The 26588-nt window shown below is 41.1% G+C and overlaps 1 protein-coding gene across 4 annotated transcripts; it reads right to left on the minus strand.

Annotated features, from left to right (window-relative positions):
- Positions 1-25302, minus strand: ncs1b (neuronal calcium sensor 1b). 4 transcript variants are annotated; one of them, XM_054773822.1, is made up of 10 exons: positions 25048-25293; positions 24382-24493; positions 21095-21225; positions 16949-16973; positions 5187-5325; positions 3519-3597; positions 2255-2343; positions 2075-2152; positions 1512-1619; positions 1-1444 (listed from the first exon to the last, which is right to left on the minus strand). In XM_054773822.1, exons 3-9 carry the CDS (start codon positions 21156-21158, stop codon positions 1521-1523), a joined length of 573 nt encoding a protein of 190 aa, XP_054629797.1. In that variant the 5' UTR covers positions 21159-21225; positions 24382-24493; positions 25048-25293; the 3' UTR covers positions 1-1444; positions 1512-1520. The 4 variants fall into 4 exon arrangements, 3 of the variants coding, with proteins under 3 accessions (XP_054629797.1, XP_054629795.1, XP_054629796.1); XR_008570074.1 differs by having other exon boundaries at positions 1512-2152; positions 25048-25302; XM_054773820.1 differs by having other exon boundaries at positions 1-2152; positions 25048-25302.
- Between the last annotated feature and the right edge of the window lie 1286 nt (positions 25303-26588).

The raw sequence follows: 26588 nt of genomic DNA on the forward strand, positions 1-26588 counted from the left end.
AAATGCATTTTATTCTGTGCTCTCATACTGATAGTTGACAGGTAAATGGCATTGGTCATTCATAGATGATCATTTGCATAAGGCATAAAATCTGTGACACTGCTAAAACTTGTAGCTGCTTGACTTAGAATTGGTAGACGGCATGATCGCATATTCTAGCCTCACACGGCAGAACAAATATAAGACAATAGTCGCTCGCAAAAGCTTTACAACCAGAATTGGTGTTTGTTTGTGTGTCTGCTGAGGGTGCATTGCGACGCTCTCTAAAGAAATAGTGAGCCTCAATTCACGTGTAAACTGTGAGGATTGGTGGCGTTGCTTGGCCAGTGCACTACACACTTGTGCTCACAGGGAAGTGAAAACACAATAGGATTCACAGGCTGCAAACATAGTAAAATAATCCATAGAAAACGTGGTGTGCCTTCCGCACAAATAAAAACTATTCTCTCAAGAGGGAACTCAGACCGTGAGAGCAAAACAATCCCACAAGAGTAGTGAAAAATGCAGTGCAAAACATTTCAACAACTTTGATAAAAATAAAACTTCATTCCATTTTTAAGAGAGGGGGATCCCTTGAATACAGCAAAGCAGGAAATAAATTAGCATATTTACATTTAACAATACACTGCTTTGTAACGTTCAGATCGTGCTCACTCTAATGTCACCACGTATTACACTTTTCCATGTTCAATTCTGGAGTCCATGTAGTGTTGACAGCACAGTTCCTTGGTTCTTCGTGTGAAACGTCTGGAAATAATTCCTCTCCTTAGTCACTTGGTGAGGAAAGCAAGAAGGCTGTGATACTTGCACAGACAACATACAGTGGCTGCAGAAGCACATGAACTTGACAGAGGGCTTTGCTGCCATGTTTGAATGGCATCAGAAGATCACAGGTGATCTGCAATTTTTAGGGGAAATCCTAACAAATGTCTGCTGATTGAAACTCTGTTCAAATGTTTTCAGTCCACTCCTGGATTAGCATGTGTTTTCATCACCTTACTCATGTGATGCTGCTGGATTTGTGTGTGTTTCGGATGCTAAGTTGGATCCGTCCAAGGAGTTAGGAGAATGATCACCATAGAAAAACTGTCTGTACTCAGACCATGCACGGTAATCATTTCAACGGTGCAACAGTGTGTTGAAAATATGCATTCACAAGCTCACTTCACAGTTGACAAAACGCTGAGCACAATGTCAGCAACAATTGGCAGCGGCTGGTGGATTACATGAGGCGGTGAGAGAGTCGAGAGGCTTGTCTTCCTCTTCACTCGGCACTGCAAGACCATTTGATTGCCAGCAAACAAGTGGGTCGCTTGAATAATTCATAAGAACAAACTGAGAGCAAAAAGCAGCTGCTTCGCTTTGGATTCTGGCCATTCACTGATTTTTTTCGTTCTTTTTATTTGCTCAGATGACATGTGGATGGCATATTATTAGATTTGTGCTGAGGAAAAAAACATATACATCCACTGTAAGTATGCAGGTGGCTTGTGCATGAATACTCCACTCACCTTACATTCCTAAACTAGCCCATCATAAAGAGACAACGCTTGAACAATAGAGGGGTCCGCCTTGGAGCCCTCCTGAAACTCCTGCAGAGTCAGCTTCCCGTCTGCATTCTGGAGGAACACATCACAGAAAGAAACTGAAGCCTGTTCGTTCATGCATTCTCACAGTTTTACCAGCAGAGGGCAAAGGAGGCTCTCGAGCAGACATTGATGCTCTTCAGTGCTGATGTTGGCTTGGCGCACTTGGATTTTAGCCAGAGTGCTGACACAAATTGCCAAGTGTTGCTCTGCTGCACAGCTCGTCTAAAGCACTGGTCACGCCCATGCAGGCCTCATCTTTCACTGAAGCCAAGTAGATTCCCTGAACTCAAAGAGTGGGCATTGGCACTGAGCGTAAGTGCGGAAGGAGACAATATAATGTTGACACTGTGAATGACACTGTGGTAGATACAGCTTGCAGTTCTAAATTTAAAAGCGTCCATCTCAAATCCCTGGAGGTAGCAGCCACTGTACATTACTTTATTGGTAAACAAGACATACTCCAGGGTGCACAACAAAACACCAACCTTGTCCATCATTGCAAAAATGCGGTCCACTCGCTTTTCTGGTGTGTTTTCTTCTTCTGGAAGCTCCACAGTGTTTCCCTGAAACACCACCTTAGAGTATTACTACACTACAAAAGCACTATTTCAAAAGCAACCTAGTCCAATTACAGTGAAACCTCACCAATGGAACACTGGACTTACCACCATCTGATAAATAGCATCTACTATGTTCAACATCTCATCACGGGTGATGTATCCGTCATTATCTAGGTCATACAGCTTGAACGCCCCTGAAAAGAGAAAAGCATTAAAGTACAGGTTTCACTACTGCTGCTTCCCAAAGCTAGTGTAAATATGTAAAATAAATGATTATGACCAATTATGGTGGATCCCCGCACCTTGGCAATTCAGCATGCACTGCCCTGTTAATTTGCTGATTTTTTATTTTTAAAAATAGGTCTTTTTCTGTATATTGTATGTATATATATATATACAGTATTTTTTTTCTCCGAAAATAAGCTGTTTTTTCTGTCCAGCATGTCATTTCTGATACCGATATCAAGCAATACCGATATAGGCAGCAGCACTTCCCTCAAACTAATGTCAAGTCACATCTTGTGTAATAAATGAAGACAGGTTAAACGACTTAATAAATTAAATACGGATTGGATTGGATTTAATATAAATCCAATAAATATTGCTGGTAACTAAACAATTTGGACAGCTGCACATTTCTACGTGGCACAAACATCCATTTAAGAACAGAGTGGCAAAGTAGGAAACTTGAACTAATACAATCAGTGGAATTATAAACTGAGCTCATTCAGCACAGCACCATTGGTTCTGCATTATTTTGCTACATGAATGCAGCATGAACAAAACAAGATTAGATGCATTAGAGGACGACTTATTCGCCCCTCACATATCCAGCGCTTTGATTGCAAATTGCATATTTACAATCCAAAGGCAAAACTCGGAAATAATTCCGGACCGCAGACATACTGAGCTAGCGAGAGGAACACTGAAGGGAGATGCGGAATGTAATCTAATAATTACAAAAGTCACTTTTATTGCAAATGTTGAATGTCAATGTCAAGCTACCTGGAGGGTTTGGAGGGGGGAGCGAGCCATGAGTCAAAAATAGACATTTTTATGGGTGTATCAATTACTTTTTTTTCGTTTTTTTTTTGCCCCATACGCTGACGGTCCCTGAATGTAACTCCTGCGAAAAGAGGAGGATTTACTCTATTTTCCTACAAGGATGTAAGCTAGCAATAATAAGTCACCACAGGCAATGCTAATTTGAAAAACGTAGTCAACACAACAGGTTGTTACCTGTAAGCATGCACGAGCCTGCTGTGCCTTGCAAATCAACAGTGCCCTTTCATATGTGAAGCACTTACAGCCAAACCTAAATCCTGTCATTTAAATGTCACAACTTGTGATGGAGGGTGCATCTTCTTACATCTAAGCTTCTCATCCAGTGTCCCCCGAGAAGTGACAGACAACGCCTGGATGAACTCTGAGAACTCGATGCGTCCATCCTAGAGAGCGGCACAAGGGAGGAAAAAGACGGAGTACTTTTACTTCACACTTCCACTTCTTCAGAGATGTCCTTGCTGCATGCTGCTCAAAATGGGGCCAGACGCTTGCTTCAAGTTAGCTGCTATTTTTGCCCTGCACCTGGCTCTCTCTCCTGAGGCAGAAATATGTCACCTCTGGTCATTAGTTAGATGGATGCCAAATGGCTCACAGTCTACACAGTTACACTACACAAACACACAACCACTATGGACTGGAGATTCATTTGTCTCTCTGTGTTTTCAACAATAAGGATTCTACTTGATAATTTCGGACATGGTGGAAAATTTCATCTCATCTTCAGAGTAGTACAACAGCTCAAAACTTGCACTATTTGCAGTACTTTAAGGATACATCCTGATTTTGTAATGTGCATCATTGCACAGTGAGATGGACAGAAGGCGAAAGATGACCATGTGCTGTGATTCAGACCAACTCATCAAGTTATGAGTTGTATGAGTTGCCTCAAGCTACTCAGTGGCACTGCGCTGCATGCAACCATTGTATAAAGTGTCTTCCTGTTTGTGCAGCAGTCAGCCTCACTTCCTGGCTACATTCATCTCAGCTGTGTGCTGGAGGAGCCCTCAGCATACTTTGTCCAGCAGACATGCTCATTACATAAGTCATAAAAACTGGTAAGATCAATGCATTCTCCAACAATGGGGTGCGTAACATTAATGAAGGTCATGGATAAAGATCAGCCAGAGGGACAGTCTCATCTTCCAGACACAATGCATCTTAAACGAAGCCACTAACCCTGCAAGGGCTTACCTGCATATGAAGAGATGCTTCATGGTGGTTTGTCTTTCAAAGGGCATTCTATGTCTCGTTAAATTGCAATGAAATGAATGACATCACAGATATTAACAGTTTGGCCATTTGCAATATATTTTAATCCCCTTCTGTGGTAAATATGCAACACTATGGAAAAGGCAATCAGATATGGCATGCAGGGTTCAAAAACATGTGCTCCTCATAAGCTGTGATGCTAATAAGTAGTTCATTTTCTCAGAATGGAATCATCCGGAAAAGAACGATCTGAAACAGGATGTGTACGACCAAAATTGATCAGAACGCACCAATTCAAATGTATTGTATCCGATCCGACAAATGAATGACAAAGAATGACAAGTGGCTACATGTGTTAGTTGCAAACAAACTGATTACGCCATTAGTACTTCAGCGAAGGAGTGCTGCGGCCATCTTGTTTACGTGTGTGTTCCACAGCATAAGAAGATGCGAGTGTCTTCATCACATACACAAGAATGGAGAGGAGACCGTGCGCAGGGATACTATGGGAGACAAATATAACGGTGAGCTATTTGTGAGGTCTTATTTTTTCGAGGAGACATTTTTGTGGTGCAAATATATTACTCTTTGAACGCATATTGTTTTGAGAAGCCAAGGTCTTTACTTAAATGGCCCCAGCAACTAAGCAGAACTAGGTTCCGCGTCACGGAACTATCCCTTTCATATAACTAACCAGCCATGTCATGTGTCACAACTGTAAGGGCTTCCTTCAATATTATATGAGCAAATACACATTACATACCTTATTTTCATCAAACACATTGAAGACAAAAGAGGCAAACTTTGTGGGATCTCCGAAAGGAAAGAACTGCTTGTATATCTTCTGAAAGCCCACAGAATCCAGCTGCCCACTGGGACAATCTTTAATGAAGCCTTTGTACCTGTCAGGAAAATAAACAAACGTAAAATACACATCACATAAAGAGAAGGTAGAAATAAGACAATAGGGTAACGTAATCATGATAAAATCCTCACGTCTACACTAGGCACATTGTAGAGATGTGTTTGATGAAAAAGGTGAAGTGCAAATTTGTCTCATTCACAGATAAAACAATCACCCTAATCCAATAACAAGCCCAGAGTGATTTAGCTCTGATCAAATTACTCTCTCGTCTTCTTTGATAATATGTACTGCTGACAGATAAGTCTGAGCGCTGCCCTTCGCCCCTCGAAACAACGTATCTGGTGAGTGACTTAACGTCGATCAGACTAAATATAGACACTATTCATCAGCAATTTCCAGCGCAGTCACTCAAAGGTGGGCTGGTTCCTTGAACAGCTCCATGAAGAAAAGAGGCGGTCTGACTAAAAACATATGAACTGTAATGAGCAAGCAAGATATTGGTGGCCTAAACCATAATAAAATAAAACAAATTGACAGCAATAACACTCACACTTGTTATAAAATGCATTCAAGTCAGCCTTTGCTTTTGATCAACAGCAAAACTGTTCTCACAGGGGAGCAGTGCTGGAGGAGTGCTCTGATTACGAGTACATCTGTTGGCTCCACACTTCTATTAAACTACTTTTAATCTGCTCTGGAGATAATGAAGCAAGCACCGTGCAGTCACTGACATAAGGGAAACACTTCAAGGATTGCTGCTATAAGTTCAGCAAGAACAGAGAGAGCCATGCAATTTTCACATCTGAATTATCTGGTGAAATGTGGGGGGATGAAAGCATGTTTCACTATTACGCAGAATACAACCAAATTGGCATTCACAGTGCAGAATATATAATTCATATCATATTTCAAGGCCAAGGCACTTCACCTGAATTCCTCAGTCAGCTTTAAAACCCAACGATGGAATATTATGTCTGGCAAGCAGAATAAAGCATGCATTGATAGAACACACTGGTGCGTACATTAGAGCGGTCCTTTTAAGCAGCAGGAGTGCAAAATATTATTTCATATTTCACAATGAATTATAGAGCAGTTTGAATTTCAAGATTCAAGATTCAAGATTCAAGATTCAAGAGAGTTTTATTGTCATGTGCATGGTAAAACAGCAGTTATACCATGCAATGAAAATCTTATTCTGTTCATTCTCCCAAGAAAAGAAAGAAAACAAATGAAAGAATAAGAACATAAGAAACATAAACACATAAACATATATACCAATAAATTAAGCAACAACAACAGACGAGACATTAATACAAGTAAATAATACAAATAAATAAATAAATAAAGTGCTATGAGTGTGTGCGTGTGTTGCGTGCGGCGTGTGCGAGTGCTTCGTTGAGGAGCCTGATGGCCTGTGGGTAAAAGCTGTTTGCCAGCCTTGTGGTCCTGGACTTCAAACTCCTGTAGCGTCTGCCTGACGGTAGGAGTGTGAATAGTGAGTGTTGTGGATGTGTGCTGTCCTTGATGAGGTTGTGTGTTCTTCGTAGGACTCTAGATTTATAAATGTCTTGCAGTGTGGGGAGGGCTGCCCCAACAATGTTCTGTGAGGTCTTGATCACCCGCTGGAGTGCCTTCCTATCACGTGTTGTACAGTTACCGTACCAAACAGTGATGGAGGCGGTAAGGACACTTTCGATAGTGCATCTGTAGAAGCAACTCAGGATTGTGGTGGACATGCCAAATTTCCTCAGTCTTCTCAGGAAGTACAGTCTCCTTTGGGACTTCTTCAGAATTTGTTGGGTGTTGTGAGACCAGGTGAGGTCCTCGCTGATGTGTGTGCCAAGGAACTTGAAGGTTTTCACCCTCTCCACCTCAGTCTCATCAATAAACAGGGGTCTATGCGGCTCCTTTTCCCTTGTTCTTGGGTCGATGATCATCTCTTTAGTCTTATCTGTATTGAGAAGGAGATTGTTATCACGACACCAAGCTATGAGGTCCGCCACCTCTCTTCTGTATGATGTTTCAACACCACCAGTGATCAGTCCGATGACTGTAGTGTCATCTGCAAATTTAATGATGCTGGTGTTGTTCTGGGAGGCCACGCAATCGTAGGTGAAGAGCGTGTAGAGGAGTGGACTCAGCACACACCCCTGTGGGGTCCCAGTGCTCACAATTCTTGAGCTGGATGTGCGGTTGTGGACTCTGACTGACTGGGGCCTGCCTGTGAGAAAGTTAAACACCCAGTTACAGAGGGAGGGAGACAGGCCAAGTGTGAGGAGCTTATCTGTGAGTTTGTGGGGGCTGACTGTATTGAATGCAGAGCTATAGTCTATAAATAGCATTCTGACGTATGTGTCCTGGCCCTGTAGGTGAGAAAGGGCTGTGTGGATGGCAGTGTTGACTGCATCATCCGTGGACCGGTTCTGGCGATATGCAAACTGTAGAGGGTCCACGGTTGCCGCCGGGATGCTCTTTTTGATGTGGGTCATGACTAATCTTTCAAAGCACTTCATAACAATAGGAGTGAGTGCTATAGGGCGATAGTCATTCAAGCAGGTCACGTTGCTCTTCTTGGGTACGGGCACTATGGTGGTGGACTTAAAGCAGGTCGGTACAGATGCTTGTGCAAGCGACAGGTTAAATATGTCAGCAAGCACATCAGCTAGCTCTGATGAGCAAACCCGAAGTGCACGTCCTGAGATGTTGTCTGGCCCTGCTGCTTTTCGTGGGTTTGTTTTGTTTAGAACCCTGCGCACATCAGCTGATGTCACCATGAGAGGTGAGTCCTGTGTGCTCCCCAGGTTCAGCCACCCTCTCTGCTCATCAGGAGTTTGGGTATCAAAGCGGGCATAGAACTCATTCAACTCATCAGGAAGTGTGGTTTGGCTGGACGTGGCTACGCTACTCTGCTGTCGATAGTCTGTGATGTGCTGGAGCCCCGCCCACATGCGCCGAGGGTCTGAGGTGGAATAGTAGCCCTCCAGCTTCTGTCTGTACTGCCTCTTGGCCTCCCGTATGGACCTCCTCAGGTCATATCTGGCCTTTTTGTAGTCATCAGCGGTGCCCATGACAAATGCAGTCGAACGAGCACGTAGCTTAGCCCTTACATCACAGTTCATCCACTGTTTTTGGTTAGGGTATTTTCTGTAATACTTGGTGGTGGTAACAGTCTCTATGCATGTGCTAATGTAGCCAGTAACAGCAGAAGCATATTCATCCAAATCAACAGTACAATCTTCCCTCCCCGCTGCAGTTTTAAACACATCCCAGTTTGTGCAGCCAAAGCAGTCCTGAAGTACTTGATCAGTTTCTTCATTCCATACTTTAACTGCTGTACGTACAGGGGGAGCTTTTTTAAGAAGTTGTCTGTATGTTGGATAAAGGAATATAGAGATGTGGTCAGCCTTTCCAAAGTGGGGTCTTGGAACAGCCTTCAAAGCACCTTTCATGTTGCAGTAGACTTGGTCCAGGATGTTATTTTCCCTTGTGGGAAAGCTCACATGCTGGTAATATTTGGGGAGGACAGTCCTGAGGTTACAGTGGTTGAAATCGCCAGATATAATAAATACAGCGTCTGGGTGTTTGGTCTCGTGTTTATCAATGATGTCATGCAGGAGGCCTAGTGCATTAGCAGTGTTAGCTCGTGGTGGGATGTAAACAGCAGTTAAATACACAGCGCTAAACTCACGAGGCAAATAAAAAGGTCTGCATTTCACCATCAGCAGCTCAATGTCCTGCGAGCAGTGCTTTTCCATCGTCTGTACGTCTGTGCACCACCGTTTGTTTACGTAAACACAGACGCCGCCACCTCTGTGTTTACCAGACGCTAAAGTCCGATCTCCCCGGTAAGCAGCAAATGATTCCAACTGGATCGCCGAGTCCGGTATATCCTCCGTCAGCCAGGTTTCTGTGAAGGTGAGGACACAGCATTCCCTGATCTCACGTTGAGCTGTAATCCTTGCTCGTAGTTCGTCCATCTTGTTTTCAAGAGAGCGGACGTTGGCTAGCAGCAGGCTTGGTAGCGGTGGCCTCGTCGCTCTAGCTTTTAGCCTAGCATGCAGGCCGGCTCGCTTGCCTCGTTTACGCCTCGGATGCTTTGCTCGCCGGGTATTCAGCTCACCAGGTCCGCAGGCTGCTGCGTTCTCCCGGCGCAGAAGAAAGGCAAAGTCTGAGAGGCTAAATGAAGGTTCATGGTGAACCCTGCCGATGTTCAAAAGTGTCTCTCTGTTGTAATGTACTGCGTGAGTGTGTTGAATGTCCAAAATGAACAATAAAATAGCAAAAAATAGAAAAACACGGGAGAGTGTCACAGAGACGTCTGCCACGGAGGGCGCCATCTTTGATCTTTGTGCAATTGTTTTATGCAATTTGGTTTATCATGGACCAAGTTACAATAATAATAATACACTGTATTATATATGTATACAGTGGTGTGAAAAAGTGAACTGAACACAAAATGCAGTTTTTAAATGAAACTTTTTTATTATTAAGGGAGAAAGAAAATCCAACACTACATGGCCCTGTGTGAAAAAGTGATTCTCCTCCAGCCCCCATTGTTAACCGAGATTAATTGAGATCTATCAGTCTGGAAAAGGTTCAAAAGCAATTTCTAAAGCTTTGGGACTCCAGCGAACCACAGTGAGAGTCACTATCCACAAATGGTGAAAACATGAAACAGTGCTGAACCTTCCCAGGAGTGGCCGGCCTACCAGAATTACCCCAAGAGCGTAGCAATGACTCATCCAAGAGGTCACATACAAACAACCATTCACACTCACATTCAACAATTTAGAGTTGCCAATAAACCTAACATGCATGTTTGTGGAATATGGGAAGAAACCGGAGTACCTGAAGAAAACCCACGCACGCACGGGGAAAACATGCAAACTCCACACAGAGATGCCCAAGGGCGATTCAAACCCAAATCTTCCCAATCTCCTGACTGTGTGGCCAACATGCTAACCACTAGGACACCGTGCGGCCCCGTCACAAAAACCCCCCACAACAATAGCCAAAGAACTGCATGCCTCACTTGCCTCAGTTAAGGTAGGTGTTCATGACTCCTACCCTCCTAAAAAAACACTGGGCAAAAACGGCCAACATGGCAGAGTTCCAAGACAAAAACTACCGATGAACAAAAAGAACATTAAGGCTTGTCTCAATTTTGCCAGAAAACCTCTTGATGATCCTTGATTTATTTTTGCATACATAATATCAGCCACAAAAAAAAAGGTAAATAAAGGTTACAAATTAAATATTTGAAAAAGTGACTTAGTACTTGGCAGAGAAACACTTGTTGACAAGCACAGAAGTCGGACATTTATTGCCGTTTGTCACCAGGGTTGTGGTGATCTCTTTTTGGTGCACTCTTTACAGATAATGTGCAACTACTGAAAGTTTCGAGGCGATTGCTTGGCAACTTACTGTAAAAGTTTCGGCTCGCTCCACATATTTTCCACGGGCTTAAGATCTAGGTCCGGATTCACAAATCTTCTCAAAAATACTCAGAGGCGAATTCTTTGGTGAACTACTCAACATCAGCTGGTGAGCTACTGTAGCTGATGAGTTACCTATTTAAGACCCGTGTAATCGCATCATGGTCTAACGCTACGTGTTTCAGGTGAACAACTTTGACACACAACTAGTGTTTTGAAGACAAGCCATACGTATTATAATGATAACAAGAGAGCAAGATTAACTCAGAGTTTATCTCTGAGCTAGCTAGATGCCACCAGCCAGGCATGTAAACAAAAATGCCAGAAAGTGGAATGAGATTGAAACGTGAGCGATCACACACGCTGGCATAGATAGGCTTACCATGTGACAAGCTGTCGTCAATTAACTACACATTTTACGGGCTCATTCTCCCGATAATAAGAAACAAACTGAAAGTCAACACGAGACGTGTCGCCTATCAGGTCACTGATCAAGTGCCAGCAAGGCAAACAGGCAATTCCGGTACATGCTTATCAAAATAAAACGAAGTGAAACACTTTCATGATATTTTAAATATTTTAAAAGTAATTGTAGTCAATGTGTGTAATTTTTTTCAAGTTTAAAAAAAAAAAGGTGTGGCAACTTTTATTTTGTAGTGGAGCACCGCCACGATCAATTCCATGTAGCAGAAACCCTGACTGTCATTTAGCGTACAGAGATTTCCGTCTTGCCGCCATTTTGTCTGTTTACACTACTCTTAGGCTTCTTAAAAGTCCTCTTCACCACTCCTTGCCGCCTTAGGAGCTCTCTCAAGGCCTAAGACGCTTTGTGAATAACTTTTATCTTAAGTAAAAATTCTAAGAAAATCTCAGAATCCGAGGAATTCTAGAGATTTTTCTAAGAGTGATGTCACTAAGAGCTATTTTTAGCCTTAGGATCCTTTGTGAATACGGGCCCTGGTGACTGGCTAGGCCACTCCTGCATCTTCATGTTCTTCTTCTTATTTCACTCAATCAAACACAAATTCATTCATAACCTTTAATGTTTTTCTTCTGGATGTTGTTATGTTTTATCTTTTATTTTTCTGGACTGATCTGAACTGCTCATGTTGTAACATGTCACAAAAATAGCAGGGGATGAAATAATTACTTCCCGCACTGTACCTAATAGCAAGAATATACAGTGGAACGGCGGTTAGCATCCGTCCCAGTTAATGTGTTTTTCGGTTAACGTAAACAGTAACACCAGTGCATGCTTGCTTTCTTGCCAAAACACTGGACATTGGTATTCATTTACTAACATTCATTTTTACCAGCATGTGGGGAGTCACAAAAGATACACAGTACATTAGTGGCAGCCAGTCATCATGCCCTTATTCAGAATCACCTTCACTTGTCAAGAACATGAGTATGCACGAGAAATGTGACTTGGTGACACACACCCAGCATGTGCTTGGGGTCATGTTACACAGTGTCAGGACATAGCAGAAGTAAAATTGTGCATAAGACAATGATAAAGAGCCAGCATGGAGATAAAGTATTCATTACTGGCACTGGCCCTCAGTTTTTGGCACCTACCAGGGTGCCTTGTTTAGAGTCATGGAGGGATAATTCCCTTGACTTGCAGCAACATCAGTGCCCAAAGACATTTTGGTATTGATGTCTAGTGAGTTTCAAGCATATTAATGATATCTCTTTTAGGAAGAATTAGAAAGCACATTACAATTTAATGGGCAACACATGCATTTTTCTAACCTTGCTAATTCTTGTGTCGGTGCATGCACTCTAATTACACGCCATCTGGCATTTCCCCTGGTAAAATTCTCTCTCATTCCTCACACTCAGTCCTGTCAATTGCCGCTAATCTCCAAGTGACGACTCATGCAAACTTTCTCATGAAAAACAGTGAGCATGATGGTGGGCTAGCTGGCTTCATGGCCAGAGAGGCCGGAGACAAGAAAGCTTAGGCTACGTCCACACTGCAGGGTATGATGCCAGTTCAGATTTTTTTTTAAAATCTGATCTTTATTTCTGGTCGTTCACAAAAAAATGTGTCTTGTAAATGTAAACGTCATGCATGCTGTGTGTTTACGAAAGTAAACATTGCCCCAGTTTGTGCTCTTCTTGGTGCAAAATTGTGGCGTTTAGAACAATTTTGTGTCATCGGAGTAAACATTTTCTTAACCAAATGATTCCACATAGGACATAGAGAATTGGCTATGGCAGTTCATTGAGAACTCGCTGCAACGTCTGTTCCAAGGAGTGTGTGTGAGTGTGTGAGCTAGGAGTGGTGGGACATTGACGCGAGCCGCTTCACTGACACACTTTTTTAGAATAATTTTCGCATTACAAGAAGAACTTTTGCCTACATCTGTGAGTGCCTTTATCCAAGTAGCAGTAGATCGAATACATATGAGATTTATATCTACATACAAACAAGGCCTGCGTCGCATTTGAAAACAATCGGAATTGTACTGGTCACACTGGCATAAAAAATCTGATACAGGTCCCACATGAGCAAAAAAATCGGAATTGCCCTGCAGTGTGAACATAGCCTTAGAGGCTGTGGACTCGTGAACAATGACTACTAGCTCTCAAAGGCTCTCCTCAAGCATGTAGAATTAGATAGCGAAATGCAAAACCAAAGCTGGACAATTGAAGTGTGAACAAGGAAGAATGATTGCTGTATTACGGTGCTCCCTTTTATTAGATGTGTTGTTCTTTGTTTTTTCATTTCCCCCAAAACAATAGCGCAGCAGCATCAGCATTCAGCAAACAAAAGAGATGGCAACACTCATGCTTGAATCGTTTCTGTAATGAAGGTGCAACGCTTGCTACCCGAGTGCCCACGGCTGTCAGATCGTGCCTTCATAATCACATTCAGAAATTCACACTTCAACAGTAATAATCACTCTCCCCACTGTTGTGTGACTTCTACTGGCCTGGAGTGTCACTTTCACATGAATATGTGTCATGTTGAACTATGTACTGTAAGTACTGTACATGTTACATCATGGTGTAGGTTCTGATCAGGCAAAACAACGGGTAGAGAACAGGACAGGAAGGAATAATTCCCAAAAGCCTTGATGAGTCTAGAGTAGTGCAGTCATTAAAGGGGACCTATTATACTCTTTTTCAGGCCTTTGTAGTGTGTTCTGGACTCCTATAGATAACACGATAACCCGCACAGAAAGCTTTCTAGATATTCCAGACTCTCCACCTCTTACTGCAGTGTTTCCTGCCTCCTGCCCAAACGGTCTGTGTAATTTACTCTACCCCCCCGGCCCTCCTCCAGGTACGCCTCCCTCTGAGCCTACTCCGCTGTGATCTGTAACACTCCCAAGCGCTCCCGAGGGCTTCCGGACAGCTGCCGAACCCCTTTTGTCCGATTACTTACACAAAATAAACACAGTTAGGACACTGATAAATTGTTACTTACAGCTTTGCTCTCCTGATTCTTCAACACGACCAAGTAACATTGGAAAGACGTCGGATTTCAGCAACAGTTTGATAATACAGCTTCGTATTGGCCCATGTTCACAAAACAGTCCCGTGTGAGGTGCCGTTGACAGATGAGCATATTTTTCTCTTCTTTTTAAGACCAAATTCTGGATAAAATTTGTCAAATGGCCAGTCCACAGGAGAACATTTTCATCCACACAGCGACGGTGTCATGGTACTCTGAAACAGTGTTTTTTGAAAACGGCTCACAGAGAGGGAAAATCTGACACCGGCGCCTCGTCAAAGACGTGTGGACAAGCAAAACATTACTTTCTGAGAACGATGATGTCGCCGCCCCGTCGCTGCAACATGACGAGAAGGGACCGGTTGTGTACTGCTGCCAAAAAGCCAACATAACATCTGAATATTTTTATAATACACTAATAAGGATGAAATGTTGAAATGTTTAACAACTACTTTGTAAATATTGGACCAAAACTGGGAGAAGAAATTCCAAATTTCTGGACAATGGAGGAAAGGAATGAAACTATAGATAGGAATCCTAATTCCATGTTTCTCACTGATGTAACTAAAAAGGAAATCACTGACACAATAATTGTAAAGCAAAAACATCAACTGATTGTAATGGAATCGAAATGGAAACACTAACAAGGGTTATCAATGAGATCGTAGAACCGTTAACAAATATCAGTAACTTATCATTTCAGACCGGAAATTTCCTAACAAAATGACAATAGCTAAAGTAGTTCCAATCTTTAAAAATAGAAACAAACATCAATTTACAAATTACTGACAAGTTTCCTTATTACCTCAATTTTCTTTGTTGGACAAATTTATTACTAAGAATGAATTACTCGCAGATATTCAATATGGATACAGAGCTAACATTTCAACCTCCATGGCGCTGATTGAAATCACGGAGGAAATTACTAACGCTACAGACCACAGAAAGTGTGCAGCTGCAGTATTTATGGATCTTACAAAAGCCTTCGATACAATTAATCCCGACATCCTAACAACAAAATTTGAAAGGTACGGAATCAGAGGATTAGTTTTGAATTGGGTTGAAGAAACAGGAAGCAATTTGTAAAGCCACACATCCTAAATATTACATGTTGAGTACGCCATGGGTCAATATTGGGACCAAAACTGTTCAGTTTGTATATCAATGACATCTGTAAAGTGCCGAAAGATTTAAATGTGGTATTATTTGTGGATGATATGACTGCCTTTTTTTCTAGGTAAAGTCCACAAGAGTTAGTTAAAAATGTCACGGATGAAATGGCCATGTTAAAAAGATGGTTTGATAAAAACAGATTAACCTTGAACTTAAGTAAAACTAAAATAATGCTATTTGGTAATACCAAAAAAGACACATACGACCAAATACAAATAAACGGAGTGGACATTGAAAGGGTAAACAAAAATAAATTTCTGGGGATCATAACATGAAAAAATGAGCTGGAAATCTCACATCAAAAATATATAAAAATATTAGGTTGCGAGAAATACTTCAATATTGAATAAAGCAAAATTTGTTCTTGATCAAAAATCACTCCACACTCTTTACGGTTCTCTGGTATTACCATATCTAACTATCTATCTAACTGTGTGGAGATATGGGATAATAACTATAAAAGCAATCTTCACTCGCTAAATGTACCGCAAAAAAGATCAGTGAGGATAGTTCATAATGTCTCGTATAGAGAACGTACAAATCCCTTATTTTTAAAATCACAAATCTTAAAATTCGCTGAGTTAGTACATTTTCAAACCGCTAAAATAATGAATAAAGTTAACAATAACCTGCTACCCAAAAATGCCATACAATACTTTTCCACAAGAAAGGAGAAATATGATCTTAGAGGAAAACTAAACTTGAAACACTTGTATGCCAGAACAATGCTAAAAACCCACAGCATTTCAGTTTGTGGAATTAAATTATGGAACGGATTGAGAAAGGATGAGTGAATTCAAAAAACAATACAAGCAGCTGATGTTTGCAAAATATAAGGCAAAGGAGCCTTGAACTTGTTTTGTTATGCTTGTTTCTATTTATTATTTATATATTTATTATTACACTGACTATTATATTAATTGGGAGAAAAAAATCTTAATAATTAATAATTATATCATCATTTTGTTACATTACCTTATCATTATTCTATGTATTAAAAAGTCACATATGGAATACAGGAAGTGAATAAAATGTACTGCACTAGATGTGGAACAAATGGGGGGTAGGATTAAATAAGCTTTGCTTCTTCCTACTCCTATTGGACATGTGGAACTGTGAATTCAATTATGTGATGTATTCCATTGTAACTTGCATGCATGTTAAAATAAAATTAAACCATAAACCATATTTTGACTGACATGGCTCCCAATCGACATTCTCCTGATATTTTATAGTCTTATTCTCCAAAGTGACTCGCAGACGTAATTCCACTTGTCAGTCCAGATAAGATGTACAAGCAAATGAAGACGGACCTTGTGTGCATGTGGTCTTTCTTTTTCTCAAATTTTGGTGTGTCACGTGGTTCTCTCTATGTGTCTGTTTACAGCGCCACATGTAGGCGTGCTTTATGTATTGCATAATTTCACCCAGTGATCCGTTCTCGTATGGATGTGACCATTTTCTGATCGGACACTGCGTGTATGCAATTTTTTTTCAACTTGCCAAAAAAAAAAAAAAACAGGAGCATTTCTGTGTGGATAAGGCCAAAGTGGATCACATAATGAAGAATGAAAGCTCATACTTACCACTGTTGCACTTCTTTCTCTGTAACTGCAAGAGAAATACAAAGTGGCAGTTAACTTGCAGTTAAACTTTCATTAAATAGCAGTTTGCTACAAAGGAGCAAATTCATAGCATCATTAATTACCTTGGCGCAGTCCGTTTGGACAGTAAAAATGTGGCAACATGCACCTCAGTGAAAATAGCTAGCAGCCAGGTTATCTTGAGCAGAGAATAAATACATTTTTTAATAGTGTCAGACAAAATAAAGAAAGGATAACAATTTATCCAGGCCAGACAAATGATAACAAATGCATGTGAACACCTCAGGAACCAACAAGAAGACAAACAGGGCTGAGGAAAAGGGTCAACCACAGAATGACATCTAAAAAGTCTTGATGTGTTATCATACCTACATGACAGGTGTCTCGCGAGATATCGTCATTAAAACGTGACCAGATTTGTCTTTTGGAGAAAGTGAGAACAGGGCAGCCAGAAGCCAATCAGAAGAAATGAATGACAATACACGTAATATGGAAGTGGCAGTGTGCAAGGAATTATGCACATTAAATGCTTGACGCACACTTTGCAACCTACCTCATTGTTCCCTGCGTCAGCGTCTGTGAGTGTTAAACAGCTGCTTGCTACTTGTTGATTGGTTTGGTTTGGTTTAGTTTATTTGAACATGTAGGTTACAATGGAATACATCTCATGAATCATTCTTTGACAGTTCCACATGTCCAAAAGGAGTAGGAAGAAGCAAGGCTTATTTAATCCTACCCTCCGTCTATTCCACATCTATTACAACACTTGTTATTCACTTCTTGCGTTCCATGTCATGTTTTCTGTGATAATCAGGATAATAATACATAAAAGATGACAGTAAGACCAAAAAAAAAATGTATATATAAATTAAATACGAATAAAGAAAGTTTTTTCCTTTTTATTTTTTTTCCTTTTCCCTTCCCCTTTGATGTCCAAGTAGAAGTAGTAATTCTACTTGTACATTTCATCAGAATTGCTTAAGATTAGTCAGATCAACCCACATAGATGTTCTGACATGTCTCATTTCAAAACACACCTGCATTGTTTTGTGAATCAGTTAAATAAAAATTCTTAAAATTAATGTTAAATCTCGTCTCGCCTCGTTCTCGTCGACCCAATCTCATGTATAGTCTCGTCTCTTGAGTTGGGTGTCTTGTGACAGTCTTGTGACCCTACTGCACGGGCACCATTATCGACTAATATCTAATAAAATTGAGCCTAGCAAGCTGCAGCCACCTGCAACAGGCTGAAACGTATCATCAATGAAATGTAGCATTCGGGCAGAGACACACCGAGTCTGATGCTCTTTTTATACTTTATTGCCAACCTTGTGCTCAGTTCCAACACAGTATTCTTAAAACCGCACGCCCATTTCTCTGTCGCTCTCCACAATCCACACCAGCAACAAGCACACATCCTTATTATTCCCCAATCACACTGACTGTGAGGTGCATTCACGAACACCAGAATTCAGCATTTGTTCCTTTAACAAGACACGATACATTCAGCTCATGAGACGAGGCAATGCACAATACTGGGTGCATTAGAACGAGACACCTTTACATTTGTATTACCCAATACAGTAGACAAAATAACAGAAAATAAGCCATGTAAGACATGAATAAGACTCGTACTCATGTGTGTTGCTGTAAATGCGTTCCAGTGCTAGGGGACAGGAAGGGACATCGGCGGTTCAGAGTTGAGTTTTAGCTTGGCGTGGGTTACAGCCGCAACAGTAGCCTGTGTTAGGAATTATTGTGCCTGTTGTGAGATATTTCAATCCTCCAGGAAACAGCATGATTTATTAATTAATATAGTTTTGCAAAACCGTGACAGAGTGAAGCCGCAAAATTCGAAGCGCAAAGTGGCAAAGGACGACTGTACCAAACATTTTTTGGTTTGTTTTGGCTTTCCTTACGGCCAAAGTATGTTTGGATGGTTTCTGGAATGGTTATATTGTCATTTATATTCCAAAGAAAATATTGTACTATATTGAATTGAATATACTGTTAACAAAAGAGCGCTGCAATGTACAGTATATCAGAAATATAGAGTTTAGAACTAAACCATGCCCCGCTGCAGTCCTGATGGATATCTCACAACATACTTCAGCATGTAGTTCGTAGGCAAATGGAAATGTTATTCTGTTCTTGTGTTTAGCTATAAGGAAGTTCATCATCATGCTTACTGCAAAGGTGCATTCAGAGTAGCAGAAAAAAAAGTACAAAGGTAGATGCATTTGTTTTATTAACACCCTTAAGCTGTAGAAATAGCAAGGAATGAAACCATATACAAGCGTACAATGGTACCGTTTGTGATTGCTTCTTGGACAGAGGCTATCAAGAAGGAAAGAGATGGCTTTCACCTGTACAATTCACCAAGAGCGCATTCACGTGCCCCTGGGACTGAATGTCACAGTCAATCTCAAGACTGTCAGCCAAGCTAAGCTACCATTAAATTGGCCTCAAAGTCAATGTAGTCAGAAATGGAGTGGAAGTTCACCAAGGCTTATTTTAAAAAATGTTACATAAGTGACTCAGAGGCAATGGGCAATAATGCGATCTGTCCATGCAGGAAAGTGCAGCGCCCGCTTGGCCGGTTGGCCCTGGAGGGTCTGCTAGAACCCTTCCTGCTTGCACACTGTCAGTTCAAGCCTCTTTATGGCTTTGACAACACAGAAGAATCATCACGCTCTTAGATGGGCCTCCACCCTGGAGACATTTTAATATGACCGCTGGTGTTTCCATGTGATGCTAGGATGAGCACTTGTTAAAAATTGTATTCTATTCTATTCTGTTCTACTCTATTCTCTCTTTAAATGCTGTTGTACACTTGTCTTCTCATGATGGGGTTTGCAATGACTGTACAACGTCTTTATGTGTCGTTTATAAAGATGTCAGTGCATCTATATAACAAACTTGACAGCTCTCATTGCTGGATACACTTTCGTTGGGTTTCTGTCAACACAAGCTATTATTTTGCAGAAAAAAAACACCCTCCTTCTTTTCGCCAAGGAACAAAGAGGCACTTAGAGAAATTTCCTAAGTCCCCAATCTGTCAAAAAACAAAGAAAAGTGGTGACTAAAACAGCAGACAAAGCTTCTCGTGGGAGAGGAGGAATAAGAGGCAACTGTATGACGTGACGTAAGATTGATGGGAGTCTCAAGTCAAGAGGAGAAGAAGGGAGAAGGATCCAGAGAACAGCTTGGTTCTCCTCTCAGGGATGCTAACCAGATAAGGTCCTAATTACACTATTCCCTTCCCTGCTCAAAGAGGGCAATTAGGATATGGAGCAAGAGAGAATGGTTGCGAGAGAGTATAAACGACAGCAGCGAGCAGGCCAGCCCAGCACGAAGCATCATCTTCCTCCACAGCAATTTCCTGCTGCAGCAGCCTTCCTTGCCTCTATTGTGGAGCGGTGCCACCACAAAAATAACACTGTCATTAAGCAGCCAATGGATATCAACTCCCACCCACTCACACCTGCACACGACATTGCTCAAATGACAAAAATGATATTTATAATGATAATGCTGTGTTCCAAAAATAACACAGAAGTAGGGTGTCTTCCTCAGCAGACACCATTTAGGTCATTATTAAACTAATTGAAAACCAAGGGGGAAATGTAACAAAGGCTGAAAGCAACTGGAATAACATGTGAATGCATCATAGTGTGGTCAAATGCGCCCTCCCTTTAGACATAATTTCTCTCAGGTCTGTAACATGTGAAGCTTTCTTATATTTTTCTGTACAAATACAATTACTCATTTGTAGAGGAAAGTGCATGACTTGCATGTATAATCTGGCAAAACGGGTGGCTCCATATTCATGAATGCCTACAACATGATGAAAAGATGCTGATTACAACGAGGGGTCTGACCTTACCTAATTACAGTTTGTTCAAGATCAAACAGAAAGCGTATTCCCAGCTAGAATCTAGTTATTGCCATTCTTCCAGTGGCAATAGAAGAAGTGGGAAAAACAATTTGCTGCACATTCTGAGTGGAAAATAGGATGTGAAAGGAAGCGGTAACAATGTGTTCTACAAGCTGCCATTGCTATTAAACGTTTGCAGGATTTGCCCACTAAAGACATCGGGAATAAACACAGAAAATAAAAATACTCACAGTAGGTTTTCCTTGTCAACTCCTCCACCACCTCTGGCTTGAGCTTGCTGTTGGATTTACCCATGATGTTCAGCTCTCATCCACACCTTCAAATCCACCTCTTATTGTCTCGCCTCACCTCCAGTCTCCTCCTGAGCCAGAAACATATACAGTCACAGGCCAGTTAAGGCCAATGCAATGACACAAGTAGATTTAAGAAGCCCACATTATTTTGGTGGGGAAAAATAAATACAGCTATAATCCAAACAGATGAGATCAGCGCCAATCTAGCTCACTACACTCTGCATGGAGCCAAAGGTTGCTGTAAATGAGGGTCTGTCAGATTGTACAGTCTGCCTGATTTCTTCACAGCAGTCCGTGGGAGAAGAGTGGTGCTTGGATGTGTTGCTACTATCGTCCTTGGAAACAAGAGTCACCACTCGGCGGGTGAGTGAAGCATGCTCCCTCCTTCACAGTCTCTGTTCTTCCCACCCCGTCCTTTCCCATCACTATCTCTATTGCTCCGGATAAGTTACTGTAGAGATGACCCAACATCCCCCAACACTCTTGACAGCTGAGATAAGGACGTGTGTAAACATAAACACAAGGAACAGAGAGAGCTTGCCTCATGCACTTTGCACTCAACTGTGATTTGTACAAAGAAATAAAAATTTAGTAATCATTTGTGAAAAAGCAAGAAGAAGCTAGGTTTGTATATAGTTGTCCAATATTTGTCCTTGTTCTTAAAATAAGCATGTGAGTTGTCTTGCAAGCTTATAAGCAGATTTGAAGAGTGACAGTTCTCTCCTCCTCCATTCTGACTCATAATTATCCCTCATTCCTGGCCTCAAGATAGCATGGCATGGTGATTCCCTCCTCTCTTGCCGGAGCAGACAGGAGATGAGGAATAATAGAATTTCTCTGTACCAGTGTCGGGATGCACTGATGCCTGACCGCAGCCACACAGAGCAAAAGGGTGCGTAGATGAACTTGCAGTCCCATATTCTGGTCCAAACATTTTAAAAAGATACTTGGTGGACACTTTAGTGCGGTCTGGTTTGAAAAAATTCTCACAGTTAAGCATATGCATGTATACACAAACTGGTCAAATGTTTTAGAACACCCCAATTTTGATGTGCCAGAGGTTAAAAAAAAGGTAAGGTTACCCAAAACTGAAAAATAATGTGTATTTCAGAATTACACAAAAAGGCCTGTTTCAGGGACCACAAAATGGGTCAACAATTTAAAGTTGTTCTGCAGAAATTTAGGTTGATCAAGCCTTGGTAGTTGGTGCAACTAATTCGTACAGGTGTTCCAAGTCCTGGAGTACTTACTACCTCCTCTGTCAGTGTTCGGAACAGACTGTGGCACTATATCCTTGTGTACATCAGTTTAACAGCATTGTACTGGAGAAAGTAATTTGTTGCTACAAAAATGGCAAGAAAAACGGGAACTAACAATGGAAGAGAGAGAGACCATCTTAACAATTAAAAATGTAGCTTTTTCCTCCAGAGAAATTGGACTGTCAGCTCACGTTCCCTATGTGTGGTGTTGTCGACAACCTCACGCGTCCAAAACATAACGTCTTCAGGGTCACATACAGAGAGCTACTTTTACAAAATGAAAATGACCAAGAGCTACTCATTTTTGTAACATTTATTTGCATAGCTTATTTTAACCCAAACAAACCGAATATGCTTGTTTTACCAGAACATTAACAAAATGCTGGTGTCCACAACTCACATTTTGTATTTCACAATGCATTTCTTTCTAGTGTTGTCACATTATCAACTGAAAACCTGAATGAAAAGCAGGCTTGCGGGCGCCTCATGTGGTTGTGGGGGGATACCCACTGACACCTGATAAAGATATCTGATATCCAACGTTTTGGTCAGTTGGTGCGGTCAGTGTTCATACTTGCCTCACTCAGGACCAGTGTTGGATAAATTACTTTTAAAAAAGTAATCAGTTATAGTTATTTCCCCTCCAAAAAATACAGTAATGAATTGTTTAGCGCGGTTAATTGGTTTCAGACCCGACCATGAGAAGTGAATTTCTGCGAAGTAGGATTCCTTATTTATAAATGTAACATTTTTGTAGTTGGAGCATGTTTACAACCTTCTAAATATGTTTTTTTAATATTATTAGAGCCTTCTACACAAGAAATAAGACTCAGTCACCTGTACCCCTTATAATACCCAATATAGTAGACAAAATAAACCATTTAAGACATAAGTAAGACATGTGCTTGTGTGAGATACTATAAATGTGTTCCCTGGGTCTGATTCTTTTGTGTCTCACCCAACATTACAGTAACACGACTGATACCTAGTGACCAGTTTAAAATACTAAATTTCATCAACGTCTTTGGTTTGGTTTAATTTTATTTGAACATGCATGCAGGTTAAAACACAGTAACACAATTTCACAGTTCCACATGTCCAAAGGAAGAAGTAAAGCTTATTTAATCCTACCCCACCATCTGTTTTACATGTTGTGCAGTACATATTATTCACTTCCTGTATTCCATTTGAGTGTGTCTTTTGAAAATCTTATATTTGTATTTTAGTTAATTTAGTCATTTTTATGCTTGCATTTTTCATTTAGCCAAAAAATACCTATCATGTGCTTAAATATGAATATTTTTTACTAATAATAGACTGTATTCAACCACAAAACAGCATGCTTTCTTAATTAATATACTTTTGAAAAAATGAGATCAAGTGAAACCGCAAAATTTGAAGCATCAAGTGGCATGGGACGACAGTAACTGAATTAGTAGTGGAATTACTCCTTCATAAATGCAATTGGTTACCTGGGAAAGTAATTATTGCGTTCACTTGTGCCTTTCAGGCTGAGGGCTGAGCTCATAACTTGAAATTCTCTACCGAAACGCTAGGGGGCAGTGTTTTCCTGAGAGTGACCAACTAAAACTCTCTTGACTAGCTACTTGCAGCAGTAATGAACAATGGCAACTGATGCGACATCCAGATCTCTGATATAGATATCAGTGCATAATAATGCGCCACATGTCACTGTCGGTAACAGTAACGCTGTTGTAACACTTGAAATAGTAATTAATGATATTATGCGTTACTGGAAAACAATAATGGCATTAGTCACACCGCTATTTATGACACTGTTCCTCCCAACACTGCTCAGGACTAGAGTCTACTGTTCTGTCCAGGCCTTTCGGTCATGGACTGCATTCACAATCGACCAAACGAACCATACTAGAGGAGCGACAATGTCATTAACAAAACTGACAACTGTGAACACCATAAAAGTACTGTACAGTGTGCAGGCACCTTCACTGCAAACATCCGTGAGCGTCCACGGCAAGTGATGTCCTGCTGCGTGATGCTACGCTGGGAATGACCATCTTGAGTCTTCTCAAATCCTGTGCTGCAGGGGGTTTTTCTGTGAGCGTGAACACACAAGAGAGCAGTTGTAAGTCGTGATGATGCAGTGGAAATGAGGAGCATGGTCACCTAAAACCACAGACTGGAAAACCCTTAAAGAAAAAACCCTGCAGCTGCTGAAAGTATCCTGCAGTATGAGCAGAACGATAGGTGCTGGCACTCAGATTAAAACCAAATCAGTCGCGTTTAAAACTCTTCGTCTTCATAGAAACAGGTGGGAAGAGAAAAAGTCATGCGAGTGTGTATAGTTACATTCAGGTGGAATGAATGAACGACTAAGACCTAGCGAAGATCAGCCATATTTAAGTATTTACATGTATGTTTCATGTGTAGCACAAAACCATATCTATATTGCCAGGTAGGATGTTGCCTGGCAATGCCATAGCAACACACAGTTTATGGCGACGGTACGACGGCTACTGCATGTCTAGCTAGCTCGCGACGTTTGGCACTAAAACGCAGTCTGCTGAAGCTACCAACCACCCAAAACAAGTCACAAAACACACAGCGGGTGGATAAAACACTGGCTTTTATACATATCGAAGCTTTTACCTAATACACAGCAGCGGAAAGTCGCCGTCCAGTCAGCCAAAAAGCGATCAGAGATGAGGTGTTCCCCATGAGCGCAGAGCCGCGTGTTGTGCTGCTCCAAGCCTCGGACAGGGAGTGACGTTGTGTGTGGCTGCTGGCCTCAGTGCGCACACATTAGTCACTCACAACACTGTCTCACTCTTTTTCACACTAAAACCACCTTTACTCTCTTTGAACATCCCTCAATGGCCATTGCCAATGTTTGCATAGCATAGAGGCAGGGGAATAGACGCTAGGACTTCTGATTGCATCTAATATTATTGGTGGATCACGTGCTGAATATGGTAGGACATTACTATCCGTTTGGGGCAGATGGCCAGCAACACAGTCACGGTTTCTTCTTCTTAGACCATGGTAATGCTAATGGTAATGGTTTAATTTTATTTGAACATGCATACATTCACACATATCCAAAAAAAAGTATGAAGAAGCAAAGCTTATTTAATCCTACCCCTCGACCATTTCATATCAATTGCAATACATTTATTCACCTCCTGTATTCCGATGTAGTCTTTACCAGTTGATACATGAGAAAATGATACAATGGAAAATGATTTGGTAATGTAACAGTGTAGTAATGTAATTGTTAGGGTTTTTCTTCAATCATAATAAATAATACCAAGTCTCCTTCTGTTGTCTAAATGCTAACACTTCTTATGCTGTACTGCAAGACAAAAATATGTTTCCCATCAACCATCTCTACTTAATTCCCTCAGCTGCAGCAGGACGGTGCTGGATTATTTTCCTGCTGGGGCGCCATTCCACGTCTCCCTCGTTTCCCAAAACTCTGATAGGCTCTTCACTAACTCACCTTCCTGATAGTTCTGTAGTCTACCTGACTCACAGGTTGTTTTCAGTTTAGTTTCTGTTTTACGGTTAGTCACCGTGCCTCCTTTTCTTCTTTTTTTATGCACCGTGGTTTTCTGTTCCTGTATTGCTTGCACTGTGCACTCATTAAAAGAGACTCTACTTACTTTTGCTGGCCTCCTTTCTGCATCCTGGGATCCCTCCTCTCTGTTCTGATCCCCAGCCTGACAAGGACCCCAATTTGGCCAAGGTTTGAAGTTAGTGTTCTCACACTGTTTCATACCGAACTCATCCGGTCTTTGTGTTTTGGAGCGCATTCATGCTAGAACAGTAAAGGTCCTTCCCCAAAATGTTCTCAATATATTGAAAGTATAGAATTATCCAAAATATCTTGATAAGATGAAAAATTAAGGTTCTCTGGTTGATTAATGAATTGGTTTCAAAAAGGAGTTTGATCCTTACCTTGGTTCATATTTAGTTAAGTGTCTTTTCATGTCATTTGTAATTTTATATTTTGCAAGGCTGCAGGCTCATTCACTATGTATGAATGCATTCTGCACAAAACATAAAAATAATCTTATTATACAGTGTAGTGGTTTCTTAATAGACAGTAATAATGAGGAAGGGATGAATCACTTCTCAGAATCTTACCAAATCATGACCTCATTCCTCGTACTACTGCTGTAAACTGTAAA

Source organism: Dunckerocampus dactyliophorus, chromosome 4, assembly GCF_027744805.1.
Source record: "Dunckerocampus dactyliophorus isolate RoL2022-P2 chromosome 4, RoL_Ddac_1.1, whole genome shotgun sequence".
NCBI classification, from domain to species: domain Eukaryota; kingdom Metazoa; phylum Chordata; class Actinopteri; order Syngnathiformes; family Syngnathidae; genus Dunckerocampus; species Dunckerocampus dactyliophorus.

What these genes read in the sequence shown, in the direction of transcription:
- ncs1b (XM_054773820.1), bottom strand. Translation starts at nt 21,158, where the DNA reads ATGGGTAAATCCAACAGCAAGCTCAAGCCAGAGGTGGTGGAGGAGTTG. An exon ending in GAGAAAGAAGTGCAACAGTG is followed by an intron (nt 5,326 to 16,948) that starts GTAAGTATGAGC and finishes TTTTCCTGACAG; the next exon opens with GTACAAAGGCTTCATTAAAG. An exon ending in ACTGGATGAGAAGCTTAGAT is followed by an intron (nt 2,344 to 3,518) that starts GTAAGAAGATGC and finishes TTCTCTTTTCAG; the next exon opens with GGGCGTTCAAGCTGTATGAC.